Genomic DNA, 14,795 nt, shown 5'->3' with positions numbered 1-14,795 from the left:
CTACTAACCTATAAAATTATTCATGGACTGGCACCCTCCTACCTAGCTGACCTAATTAAACCTTACGTACCGGCCCGGGCTTTACGTTCTCAGGGTGCAGGACTACTTGTGTCCCTAAGGTGTCCCTCCTCAAAGACATTGCATGTTTCCAGCATCATTGACAGATGACGCATTCAACATATGGATGAACTGTGGAATAACCTCAATGCACAAACTCTACAGTGACAATGTCCTCAGCTCTTTTGAACAACTGGTCTTTAAATTTGGCCTACCAAGGCCACATTTTTACAGGTACCTGCAGCTTAGAAATTTCATTTCATGTAATACAGCCTCCTTCCCATCCTGCCCTGCACCAACCCTTTTGGATGACATATTTAAGCTAAAACCAAACGCCAAACGCATCATAAGTACTTCATATGAACTGCTTAACAGATACAAGATGACTACATTACAGTCACTTAAGTGCAAATGGGAGGAAGAGTTAACTAAACAGATTTCTGATGAGACCTGGGGAAGCATTATTGAGAGAATTTTCTCTTCATCAATTTGTCTTAGGCATATTGTGATTCAATTCAAAGTGGTGCACCGCCTCCACTGGTCTAAAACCAGACTAAGTAAGATTAGAGTCGGGCTTGACCCTACTTGTGATCGCTGTAAGCAAGAACCTGCCTCTCTATTGCACATGTTTTGGACTTGTTCAAAAATACAACATTTTTGGAGCTGTATATTTGATGTATTCTCCAAGATAAGTGGTAAACCACTGGCTCCTTGCCCATTTGTTGGAATCTTCAGAGTAACTAATAGTTTACGGCTCAATGAGGCACAGGCTAATCTAGTGGCCTTCTGCACACTATTAGCCCGAAGGAGAATTTTGTTAAATTGGAAAGAGCCACAACCTCCTGTATTTGGACATTGGGTTAAGGATGTCTTATATTACATTCAACTGGAGAAGATCAGCTATACAAGAAGAGGTTCAGTCCAAAAATTTTATAAAATCTGGAATCCCTTTATTACATTTTTTCAAGCGACGGAAGCAAACCAAATTGCATGAAATGTAACGAAGGAATGACATGTCTGTGTGCTACATATGAATCGGTGGTATGGTTGTATTCACTCCATTAATGTATCTTATTTCTGTGATTTAACTGTGCGGTTTTCTTTTTTTTTCTTCTTCATTTTATTATTATATATGCATATATACTATTATTTTTTATTTATTTATACATACCATTCTTATACCTGTCTGGCACAGGGGTTATATGTGCGGGGTTTGTTTGGGGGGGGGGGGGGGGGGGGGGGGGTGACTTGTTTAGGGAAAAAAAGAGAAAAATGTCTGAAAAATTTTGTGTGGCATTGTTGTAAAAATATTTCCAATAAATACACTTTGTTTAAAAAACAAACAAACAAAGAAACCCACAGTTCCTAAAGGATAACGCTGCGTTTGATGGAATCTACAAACTCAGAATATCCAACTTCCGACTAGGAAACACAAATACCACCAGAGGTAAGAATTCTGACTTGATAAACCTAGGAAATGTTTCTCAACTCTGACTTCTGCATGTGATATCATTCCCCAAATAATGTTTGATGTAAAAATAAATAAATAATAAAATAATTTTCCAAAAAATTATTATTGCAACACATCACAATTTCCGGAACATTATCCAGCACATTGTTGCCATAAATCTTTATTTTTGATATTCTTGATTGAATAAAATATTAGACAGCCTACCTTTTTCACTCATTTCTTTCTTCAGTTCAGACAACTCACAGCCACTGCTCATCTAGCAGTGGCTGTTCTTAGAACAGTGGGAAGGAAAAACTCCCTTTTAACAGGAAGAAACCTCCAGCAGAACCAGGCTCAGGGAGGGGCAGTCTTCTGCTGAGACTGGTTGGGGCTGAGGGAAAGAACCAGGAAAAAGACATGCCGAGAAAGGGGGCAGAGATCGATCACTAATGATTAAATGCAGTGTGATGCATACGGAGCAAAAAAAGAAAGAAACAGTGCATCATGGGAACCCCCCCACAGTCTACGTCTAAAGCAACATAACCAAGGGATGGTCCAGGGTCACCCGATCCAGCCCTAACTATAAGCCTTAGCGGAAAAGGAAAGTTTTTAAGCCTAATCTTAAAAGTAGAGAGGGTATCTGTCTCCCTGATCTGAATTGGGAGCTGGTTCCACAGGAGAGGAGCCTGAAAGCTGAAGGCTCTGCCTCCCATTCTACTCTTACAAACCCTAGGAACTACAAGTAAGCCCGCAGTCTGAGAGCGAAGCGCTCTAATGGGGTAATATGGTACTACGAGGTCCCTAAGATAGGATGGGACCTGATTATTCAAAACCCTTATAAGTAAGAAGAAGAATTTTAAATTCTATTCTAGAATTAACAGGAAGCCAATGAAGAGAGGCCAACACGGGTGAGATATGCTCTCTCCTGCTAGTCCCCGTCAGTACTCTAGCTGCAGCATCTGAACCAACTGAAGGCTTTTTAGGGAACTTTTAGGACAACCTGATAATAATGAATTACAATAGTCCATGCCTAGAGGAAATAAATGCATGAATTAGTTTTTCAGCATCACTCTGAGACAAGACCTTTCTGATTTTAGAAGATATGCGTAAATGCAAAAAGGCAGTCCTACATATTTGTTTAATATGCGCTTTGAATGACATATCCTGATCAAAAATAACTCCAAGATTTGCTCACAGTACTTACTAGAGAGCAGGGAAATGCCATCCGAGTAACGATCTGGTTAGACACCATGCTTCTAAGATTTGGGTGGCCAAGTACAATAACTTCAGTTTTATCTGAGTTTAAAAGCAGGAAATTAGAGGTCATCCATGTCTTTATGTCTGTAAGACAATCCTGCAGTTTAGCTAATTGGTGTGTATCCTCTGGCTTCATGGATAGATAAAGCTGGGTATCATCTGCGTAACAATGAAAATTAAGCAATACCGTCTAATAATACTGCCCAAGGGAAGCATGTATAAAGTGAATAAAATTGGTCCTAGCACTAGAACCTTGTGGAACTCCATAATTAACTTTAGTCTGTGAAGAAGATTCCCCATTTACATGAACAAACTGTAATCTAGTAGACAAATTATGATTCAAACCACCGCAGCGCAGTGCCTTTAATACCTATGACATGCTCTAATCTCTGTAATAAAATTTTATGGTCAACAGTATCAAAAGCAGCACTGAGGTCCAACAGAACAAGCACAGAGATAAGTCCACTGTCCGAAGCCATAAGAAGATCATTTGTAACCCTTCACTAATGCTTGTTTCTGTACTATGATGAATTCTAAAACCTGACTGAAAACTCTTCAATAGACCATTCCTCTGCAGGTGATCAGTTAGCTGTTTTACAACTACCCTCTCAAGATCTTTGAGAGAAAAGGAAGGTTGGAGATTGGCCTATAATAGCTAAGATAGCTGGGTCAAGTGATGGCTTTTTAAGTAATGGTTTAATTACTGCCACCTTAAAGGCCTGTGGTACATAACCAACTAACAAAGATAGATTGATCATATTTAAGATTGAAGCATTAAATAATGGTAGGACCTTCCTTGAGCAGCCTGGCAGGAATGGGGTCTAATAAGCATGTTGATGGTTTGGATGAAGTAACTAATGAAAATAACTCAGACAGAACAATCGGAGAGGAAAGAGTCTAACCAAATACCGGCATCACTGAAAGCAGCCAAAGATAACGATACATCTTGGATGGTTATGAGTAATTTTTTCTCTAATAGTCAAAAATTTTGTTAGCAAAGAAAGTCATGAAGTCATCACTAGTTAAAGTTAATGGAATACTCAGCTCAATAGAGCGCTGACTCTTTGTCAGCCTGGCTACAGTGCTGAAAAGAAACCTGGGGTGTTCTTATTTTTCTTCAATTAGTGATGATAGAAAGATGGTCCTAGCTTCACGGAGGGCTTTCTTATAGAGCAACAAACTCTTTTTTCCAGGCTAAGTGAAGATCTTCTAAATTAGTGAGACGCCATTTCCTCTCCAACTTAGCGGGTTATCTGCTTTAAGCTACAGAGTTTGTGAGTTATACCACGGAGTCAGACACTTCTGATTTACAGCTCTCTTTTTCAGAGGAGCTACAGCATTCAAAGTTGTCTCAATGAGGATGTAAAACTATTGATGAGATACTCTAGCTCCCTTACAGAGTTTAGGTAGCTACTCTGCTCTGTGTTGGTATATGACATTAGAGAACATAAAGAAGGAATCATATCCTTAAACCTAGTTACAGCGCTTTCTGAAAGACTTCTAGTGTAATGAAACTTATTCCCCACTGCAGGGTAGTCCATCAGGGTAAATGTAAATGTTATTAAAAAATGATCAGACAGAAGGGAGTTTTCAGGGAATACTGTTAAGTCCTCTATTTCCATACCATAAGTCAGAACAAGATCCAAAATATGATTAAAGTGGTGGGTGGACTCATTTACATTTTGAGCAAAGCCGATAGAGTCTAATAATAGATTAAATGCAGTGTTGAGGCTGTCATTCTCAGCATCTGTGTGGATGTTAAAATCGCCCACTATAATTATCTTATCTGAGCTTTATATCCCATGTGAACTCTCCAACCCTTCAGATTACATGAAAAGGGAATACATGGTTTACAAAATGTGCATAGCCCCCCCCCCACACACACACTTCTTTTTTTATCTGAAAGAGAACATGATTCACAAATAAATACACTTTTTTTTTTTCAAATTATTTCTGCTCACAGACAGAGGAAGCATAAATTTTTATGAAACTAAATGCCAAGTTCAGAAGTTAATTACATACACTATTACTATAATTTTTTAACTGCTGACTATGTTGTGAAAGTGTAGGAACACGGACCCACAACAGGGGGGCGCAATGAACGGACAATGGAGAAAGTAAAATAACAAAGCTTTACTGTTGTGAATACGCAGCCAACAAACACAACAGATTACAATTGTGGTTATAACCAATTCCAATGGTGTCGTGTGGGCAGGCTCGACGATAGGAGACGTCTGTCCGAGTCGAACCGGAACCACCGATTTCCTCCGCCACCGAACCCCGGGAATACTGGAGCCGCCAAGTCCCGAACTCCCAGGTGGCCACCTGCCTCCGCTCGTCGGATCCGGTACTGCTGGCGAGGAACAGAAACAGTCAGATGTGGGTGCGGGCTGCACCCAGCAACACGTAGGTTGGAAACACCACCTCACCTCTAATCAACAACAACACTGTAGTGCAGGAATGTGAGTAATTATCCCAAAATACAGTCTCCTGCTGTTCTTCTCTCTTCTGTGCAAAGGAAAAGTATTCAATAGTCAGAAGACAATCGTTGGGCTAGATACGTTACCTCCTTGGTAGACGAGATCTCGGCAATGAGGTGGAGATTGCCGTCCAGCTGATATACCCCTCTGCTGATGGATGTCAGCGTCTCGGTTGATAGGTGACAAGCTTGTCACCTGGCTGCTCCTGTGAGGCGGGCCAGCGCCCTCTGGTGCCTGAGCCCGCCAGCCAGGCAGGGCGCCCTCTGGTGGTGGTGGGCCAGCAGTACCTCTCTTCAGCGGCCCACACAACAGACTATTAAGCGGTTGTTCCTTCAAAATTGTAAAGACCTGCACAACAGATAGTAGCCACCAGGAATAAACTAACAAATCAGCTTTTTTGTTTAATGAGCGTACCAGGTCTGGCCAGAAAGTAATAACTCTCATAAATTCATACCTGGGGCATCCATACTTAAGTCAAACATCTGTAGCTCATAAACTCTCTCTTCCCAGGTTAAAATAATAATAATAATAATAATAATAATAAAATCAATAATTAACCTGCTTCTATGAGGACATTTTGGAATCCACCAAACAGCTGTGTAGCCAACAGATTAAATACTGTGCATTTATTTCTTATTTTTACAGCTCTCATCTTCTTTTCCATTGTCTTTGTGAACAGAAGTGGAAATATTGCAGACACACCCCCAGACACAAATTGTAATGGCAGACTTAGAAAATGGACCGCTCAACCCCCCCCACGCCGCCACACACACACACATACACACACACACACACACACACACACACACACACACACAGAGAGAGAACTGCCATACAAGGTGCTCAACTGCACACTCTCAGCAACTTGTGGATTAATGACCTTGTCCAAGGGACATTCCAGTCTGATGGTCACAAGCCCATGACTAACTTCTAGATACCACCAGCTCCCCAAGCTATAAAAATGTAGGTTGGAAAATGTTGGCATCCTTCTGTCTCAGAAGACAAGGGAGTGTTGCAACATTGTGCTCAGGTTGGAAAATAAGCCACAATTTAATCATGAATAGGTCAACCTTCACCATGGCGGTTTGAGTTTATAAAGTAGACTGACATGAATGCTACCCATGAACTAAAAGTCCTCCTGATTCACAAATTTAGAACCCACCTAAATGGACCTAGATAACACCTAACAAAACAATTAAATTTTAACCAATTTTAAAATTTATGCACAGAGTCACAAACAGCAGAGCATGTGATCATATGCTCTGCTGGTCTGACCTGGCTCGATCGTCATGCCTGAGAGAACCTGTGATGACCTCCAGCATAAACACCTGAAACTGACCTGTTTTGATGTCAAACTCACATTTGATAGAAAAATTAAATTTAACAAGCTAAAGGGCCTAAACATCGGCAAGCACAGTACTTCATGATCAGTTTGAATCACTTCCGCCTACAGCTTTAAGGATATGACACTCCCATTCAACTAATCCATAAAATAGTAGCTTAAGTATTTCTCAGCAGAGTTCCATCTCCTGGTACTGTGCAATCCACCCTGCGCATTCAATTACAAAAGTTGCCTCTCTGAATAGTGCAGTAATCTGAAATGAGTGTGTTCTAAGCCAGGCATCTGTATTCATTAAACTGAGTGCAGCGCGACAACCAAACCTTCAAAAACGTGATCAGAGGAATCATTCTCAAACACTAAAATTATTGAGAATAATTAGCAAAGGGCACGTACGGAAAGTGGCACCAACTTGTTTTTTACAGTTATCGTGCTGTCTGGACTACAAGTATAGCTTTTTGTTTTATTTTTCAAGTAATTTTGCTTGTCGTGGGAAGGATGTATATTCAAAGTGAGATATATTGAGAAAAATAACCAAATCTATGACCACAACATGGCATTGTCTACACATGTCACATACTGCTCCTGGTATACTGATCCCGAAAGAAGTACTGTGATTCACACTCTGAATGTAGCAGTCAATGCACCATTAAGCTGGATGCCAAATGCCAAAAAAACAAGATCTGAATGAAGGGTGTGAAATTAATAAATCATGCTCTCAAACTGGACAACCACACTCTTGAATAAGAAGAAGGAATATAATCTCACACTACTCTGAACATCCACTTGTTTTGGACTGTGTGGGACAACAGGAACAGCAACGTGCAGGTAAGGCAAAAACTGTTTTTTAAAATTTTAAACATTCAACATTTATTGAGGTGAATGTGTACATGTTTAGCACTGAACAGAGCCACCGAAGAGACATTTTCATCTGTTCAGCAGGTCCACAAGCAGCAAGTTTTCAAGCAGTTTAATTCTCCTCATTGATGAAGTGTTTGTGTAAAAAATAAATAAATAAACCCTTTAAAAAGATTTAATTATATGTAGTGAAGTGAATCTGCACACATTTTGCTTGGAACACATTTTTTTCCTGTTCAGTGACCACAAGAAGCAATTTATGCTTGAGTTATGGTGCGTTTACACATAGGCAAGATGCATTACGAATGTCATATTTGCGTCATTCTTGGCACATTCCTGACATTCTTAACGTGACTTAACGCATCTGAATAAGGTTCTTAATAGTGTGTGCTGGTGCGTAATATTTGTGATTTTCGTGGAGCATGTTTTTGGCTGTCAAAAAATCTTCCACGAATGTCACGCACCACCCTCATTTTACCTCGTGTCGTGGAGGTGGCGCAATCTGAGCGTGTTGATCCACTTTGATGAGTGGTGATTCCTTAATAGAGCATGACAGTGTTCTTCTCTGACTTGCGCACAACTAAAGCCTACTGTGCGCATTCAGTTTCATTGCTGCAGTATGCTGAAGGAGTACAGCGATGCAAGCCGGCTAATAAGTTTTGTTCCAATGCTCCTCAGCGTGCTCCTTGCAGGTGTTCCACCTGCTGCATGTGCCTGATGTTTGGGACACCTGACACCTCTGCCCCGAATAAGCACATTCATGATCAGCAGCCAAAAATGTATACTTCATGGAATTCATGACTTGTCGTCGTTATGTGTAAACGCACCTTATTTGTGGTTGCATGACGTTAGTACCTTCTCAAAAATAAATGTAACTTTTAGACCAATGCAATTATGCATGTTTTTTTCATATTCAGACGATTTTTGGACAGATGCAGTCAATACGCTGGTGCGACTGATACTGCAGAATATATGGTATAATTAGCAAAGGGCGAGTACGGAAAGTGGTGCCAATTTGTTTTTATAGCCATTTATCATGTACTTTGGCCTTTCTCATTCAGTCCTTTAGAGGGAGGTAAAACACCTACAACACCTTTTTTTTGAGTATTTTTCATATTCAGTTTTGACCTAAAATCCAAAGAACTACTGTAGACTGCATTGAAATTTCAAATTTATTAATTTATATATATATGGTGCCAATTCACAATGGGGTCGCCTCAAGGTGCTTCACACAACAACAACATGAAAAAAAAGAAGAACTGAATTAAAAGATTAAAAACCACAATAAAAGAATAAAACATTAAAAGTAAAAGCATTAAAAAAAAAACATAAAATGCTAATGATAAAACAGGGAAAATAGATGAGTCTTTAATCTAGACTTAAAAATCTCAACAGAGTCCGACTGCCTTATCTACTTTTTATTCATCCTAGGAACACACAGCAGTTCTGCACACTGTGAACGCAAGGCCCGTGCAAGCACGTAGGGCTCAACCAAGTCAGCCAGGTAGGAAGGTGCCAGTCCGTGAAAAATTTTATAGGCCAGTAACAAGCACCTTAAAATCCGATCTCAGATAGACAGGAAGCCAGTGAAGGGATGCCAGAATGGGTTGTAATGTGATCAAACTTTTCTGCTTCGTGTCAAAAGTCTGGCAGGGCAAGGCATTTTGAACCAACTGAAGACCCCTAATGCTGGACTGCGGTAAACCAGAAAATAGAGCATTGCAGTTGTCCAATCTAGAAGAGATAAATGCATGTACAACCCCTGGCAAAAATTATGGAATCACCGGCCTCGGAGGATGTTCATTCAGTTGTTTAATTTTGTAGAAAAAAAGCAGATCACAGACACGACACAAAACTAAAGTCATTTCAATGGCAACTTTCTGGCTTTAAGAAAACACTGTAAGAAATCAAGAAAAAAAAACTTGTGGCAGTCAGTAACGGTGATCTTTTTTTAGACCAAGCAGAGGGAAAAAAATATGTGACTCACTCAATTCTGAGGAATAAAATATGGCAATCACTCTGTAATTGTTCATCCCAAAACTAACACCGCATCAAAATCAGATCTGCTCGTTAGTCTGCATCTAAAAAGGAGTGATCTGTTGCACCAAGTGGACTGACATGAATCATGGCTCTAACACGAGAGATGTCAATGAAACAAAGGAGAGGATTAGCAAACTCTTAAAAGAGGGTAAATCATCACGCAATGTTTGCAAAAAGATGTGGGTTGTTCACAGTCAGCTGTGTCTCTAAACTCTGGACCAAATACAAACAAATGGAAGGTTGTTAAAGGCAAACATACTGGTAGACCAAGGAAGACATCAAAGCGGTCAAGACAGAAAACTTAAAGCAATATGTCTCAAAAATTGACAAATGTACAACAAAACAAATGAAGAACGAATGGGAGGAAACTGGAGTCAACGTCTGTGACCGGAACTGTAAGAAACCGCCTTTGTTTGGTGCCGTTCCAATGAGATTCATAAAAGATGACTGCCGTGAGAGAACATGTAAATTTCCAGTCATTGATGATGTGCGGCTGCATGTCAGGTAAAGGCACTGGGGAGATGGCTGTCATTATATCATCAATAAAGCACAAGTTTACGTTGATATTTGGACACTTTTCTTATCCCATCAATTGGGATAGGAAAGGATGTTTGGGGATGATGAAAATAATTTTTCAAGATGATAATGCATCTTGCCATAGAGCAAAAACTGAAAACATTCCTTGCAAAAAGACACATAGGGTCAATGTCATGGCCTGCAAATAGTCCGGATCTTAATCCAATTGAAAATCTTTGGTGGAAGTTGAAGAAAATGGTCCATGACAAGGCTCCAACCTGCAAAGCTGATCCGGCAACAGCAATCAGAGAAAGTTGGAGCCAGATTGATGAAGAGTACTGTTTGTCACTCATTAAGTCCATGCCTCGAGACCTGCAAGGCTGTTATAAAAGCCAGAGGTGGTTGTGCAACAAATACTAGTGATGTGTTGGAGCGTTTCTTTTGTTTTGATTCCATAATTTTTTCCTCAGAATTGAAGTGATTCCATATTTTTTCCCCTCTGCTTGGTCTAAAAAGGTAACCGTTTACTGACTGCCACAATTTTTTTTCTGATTCTTATAGTGTTTCTTAAAGCCAGAAAGTTGCCATTTGAAATGACTTTAGTTTTGTGTCATGTCTGTGATCTGCTTTTTTTCTACAAAATTAAACAACTGAATGAACATCCTCCGAGGCTGGTGATTCCATAATTTTTGCCAGGGGTTGTATCAGAGTCTCAGCATCAGCCATAGACAGGATGGGATGAATCTTCACTATATTTCGCAGATGGAAGAAAGCAGTCCTCGCAATGTCTCTAATGTGGATGATGTATGTATGATGTATAGCACACGAACCTAAACTAAGCACTAACTGGTCAAATTGATGCCGATGTCTCGCTGGACCAAGAACAATCATTTCAGTCTTATCCTAGTTTAAAAGTAGTTAGTTACTAGACATCCAGCTTCTCACTGCTGCAAGGCAATCTTCTAAATATTTTATGTGAGTGAGATTTCCAGCAGTTATTGACATGCACAATTGAGTATCATCAGCGTAACAATTAAAGTCAATCCCAAAATGCGGCAGTATATGCCCAAGGGGTACTACATAAAGGGAGAAAAGCAGTGGGCCTGAAACAGATCCTTGTGGAACCCGAATTTCATGTCACTAAGGTTAGAAGTAGTTGTTATTACACAAAACACAGTGAGAACAACCGGGACAGGTATGACGTCAACCACGCAAGGGCACTTCAGTAATCCCAAAATGATTCTCCAGCCTGTCGAGTAAAATATGATGATCCATGGTATTAAACGCAGCACGAAGATCTAACCATAGTGATGTCAGAGTCCACTACTTGCAGGTCATTAACCACTTCAGTGAGCGCTGTCTCTGTGGAATGATATTTTTCTAAAAGCAGACTGCAATTGCTCAAAAGATTATTCTCAGTAAGGTGGTCCATGAGCTGCCACAAAAACACGTTTTACAGAATTTTAGAACAAAATAATAGATTTGATATAATTTTTTATAATTTTTCAAAACACTATGGTCAAGATTACATTTCTTAAACAATGGTTTAATCACCTGAGATTTGAAACATTTAGGAACAGATCCAGAAGTTAGGATTAACAATTCCAACACAGTTGGCCCAAGAATGGGCCATAAGTCCCTTAAATAGTTTTGTTGGTATGGGGTCAAATAAACAGGTGTGACTTTTGTAGACGTTGTAGCTGCATTATCAGCAGCTACTTTAAAACTGAATACAACACCTGCATGAGCCAAACTTCCCTTTCTCCACAGAACAAACATCACACCTCAAATGTTTTTCAATACTCACCAAACTTGCTCTGATGTACTCGATGCCTTCTGGATTGTCCATGCCTGACCAGTCACCTAGCATGTAACAGATACTGGCTGCGCAGTAGATAAAACGTATATCATTTTCACTCCCCTCTGGCACTGCAAAGAAACTGGAAGAAAGAATACATGAGGACAGAGAGTCATAATGGTCACAAGAGCTGCCACAAATGAGTAGGGCATAGTAAATTATAAATAACTGGAGGCATGCACGAGAAACAGTCCAACAACATGGACCTCACTGTGGAAAGTAAGATTTCAAACTGAGCAACACATGAAATGAACATGGACATCACGAGTGCTGCTGAGAGTTTGAGCAAGGTTTGCATTAGTAATTCTCACAAACCACAATTATTAAATTATACCTTTTGTTCTGCTTTAGTCATGTGTATTTTTTCTTCCATCAGACAAGTAGCAAAGCCTTGCATATGAGACATAAGAGACATCACATGAAGTAAATCATAAGACGCTGCATCTAGAACAGTGGTTTTCAAACTGTAATGGGGTGGTACCATTGCTTCTTTCGGGGGGGGGGGGGGGGGGGGGGGGGAATGGGTACCGAGAATCTTTTCTCTTTTCGAGAATTGTTAAGAAATTATTCGATCCACCGACATCAATAGCCTTTTTGCTTAACGAATCCTTATCGATCCTTCAGAGCAGCCGTTGTTTTTGAGGGTATCTATCGGGAAAATGATCATTCTTTACGTTGATCGCAGACCCTGCAGCGGGTCTGTAATCAACCGCTTCTGCTAGCGGCTGTTCTTGAAGCAACGAAGCAGTGCTCAGACCCAGTGCTTCATTGGTTTCACTGCTTCGCTGCTTTTCAGAAGCAGTAAGTCCGCTTCTTAACCCCTCTCAAAGCCATAAAATGTCAATTGTGAGTCACGTTTGTGCAGATTAAAGTCAATAACTGGGACTCTCGTCTTGTTGCAAGCAAGAAACGAGAATCATCCTCTGTTCCATTCGCACAGCCTCCAAACGCTGCGCCAATCTCTGCAGAGTCAAGTTAGAGTCCAAGCCGGAATAAATAACTTCAAAGCCGAATCACCATTTAAATCAAATGACACCTCTTTGCAAACGCTGTAACACAGACAACAAACTGCACCAGCCTAAAATGTTTTTCCTCTAAAATGAGACGTCCAGCATTCTTTTATGAATTACACTGACTTGCAGCGCAGCTGGCTGAGCCAGCTGAGAGGTATGGAGTGACGTTCATTGCAATAATGTCTGAAAGGAAATGCTTTTGATTTTGTTTATTTTTACTTATGTCCAGAGATCAAAGATGCAGTGACCAATTTCATATTTATTTACTTTAAGACTCAAAATGTTACTGACATAGAAACCTGTAAAGGTACTTTTAGTACACAGAAAATTCACAAGAAGTATTGATAGGGAATCGATAAGGAATTGGATTGATAAGCGGAATTGATAACGGCATCAATATCGATAAAATCTTATCAATACCCATCCCAGTTTGAATTAATATATTTAAGTTTAAATCGTGTTATTTATGCCAAAGACATTTAAAAACACACAGAGATGTTTAAATGTTTTTTTTTTTTTAAACATGTTTAAATATGGCAAATGTAAAATAGAACAGAAAGTTCTTTAAAAAAACACATTTAAATGTTTTGAAAAGGGTGTAAAATATAAAGTTCTTTAAAAATGTTTTAAAATCTTTACAAAGGCTGTAAAATGTGTAAATGCATAGACAGTTCCCTAAAATGCACAAATACTTCTAAAATGATGTTTAAGATGTGTAAAAGAATAAAAGAAACACAAAGAAAATCCCTGTGCTAGAATGCATCTTGTAATGAACAACTGGACTTGACCATTAAAAAAAAAAAAGTGTTCAAAGTGTGTGAACAACTTGGGTGTTGATGTAATTATTAAAGGTCAGGGAAGTAGTGGTGAGTTCTGATTTTGTAATTTATTCGGCTGTTTCTCGAAAAAAATTAAAATTTAATTAAATTATGCAGGATTTGCTGCTTTGTAATGCTGTCGTGCTTGTCTAGTGATAAAGTATGGAATCAACTATATTTGTTTCGTCAAGATGATTTGATCAGAGAGCTTTGGTTTTCCAACAGTAACTGTGTGCATGAGTGTACCAAAGCATGTACGGAACTATTGTATGACAAAATATGAGCAAGTGTCAGCCAACATTAAGATGACTAACATTCACATGTCCTCAGGTATATCTGAGTCAGAATCAAAATGCCAGAGCAAATTTTTGCTTGTGTGTGTAAAACAACCTGCCATCCTCGAGCTGCAGTGCTCTGAGACCAGCCAAACAGGCCTGTTTGTTGACACGGCTCAGATCATCTCCCAGTATTAGCAGTGAGCACAGCCCAGTGTAGGTCATTGCTACATGACCGCTGTCATATGGATGTAAAACCCCTGGCCCCTAAACAATAAATTAAAGTGAGATGATGTTCAAAACAATATAGTGATACAGAAAGATAAAACATAACACTTGGGGAATAACCCGGTTGTGTCTGATGATTTTCAGATGTTCATGCTGGTTATACGGTCGCCGGTAAAATGGTCGCAAATATCTGTTTTACCGGCGACCGTATAACAGCATGAATGTCCACAAATCATCAGACACAAGGGGGTTATTCGCATTCTAATCCAATTCCATCGTTTGCACAGTTTATTTTTCTGTTGGTAATTCAGTCGGTGAGGCTTACCGTGAGGCAGTGTTGCTCCAACAGCGGTCAGGGCGTGGAGTAAAAATCCATCAAATGTGAAATGGTAATTCTGTCTCAGAATCCACATCAATACTTTCATATGGTAGCTTAAATTCACCCATTTTGGCGTCTGTGTCGGTAAGCGACTTTCTCTCGCTCTCAGCGCGATTATGACATCTGTGTAGCAGCGCGCACAGCCAGTGTTGTGCTGAATTGTGTGTCTCAATAGTTCTACGTCCCAAGAATATTGCGCACGCGCAGTTGTGCAAAGGGCTGGCTTG

At 39.8% G+C, this 14,795-nt stretch overlaps 1 protein-coding gene across 2 annotated transcripts in view; it reads right to left on the bottom strand.

Annotated features, from left to right (window-relative positions):
• The window catches only part of pggt1b (protein geranylgeranyltransferase type I, beta subunit), a 68,425-nt gene that overhangs the window by 46,720 nt on the left and 6,910 nt on the right, over positions 1 to 14,795 (bottom strand). For both annotated transcript variants that reach the window (XM_034170474.1, XM_034170475.1), the window contains exons 4-5: positions 14,077 to 14,228; positions 11,805 to 11,937 (exon numbers count right to left, since the gene is read on the bottom strand). In XM_034170474.1, the coding sequence (XP_034026365.1) occupies positions 11,805 to 11,937; positions 14,077 to 14,228 (285 nt within the window). The remainder of the gene's footprint in view (positions 1 to 11,804; positions 11,938 to 14,076; positions 14,229 to 14,795) is intronic.

Source organism: Thalassophryne amazonica, chromosome 5 (genome assembly GCF_902500255.1).
Source record: "Thalassophryne amazonica chromosome 5, fThaAma1.1, whole genome shotgun sequence".
Lineage (NCBI taxonomy): Eukaryota > Metazoa > Chordata > Actinopteri > Batrachoidiformes > Batrachoididae > Thalassophryne > Thalassophryne amazonica.
The sequence above is the reverse complement of the archived record's forward strand: the minus strand, read 5'-3'. Positions and strand labels throughout refer to the sequence as shown.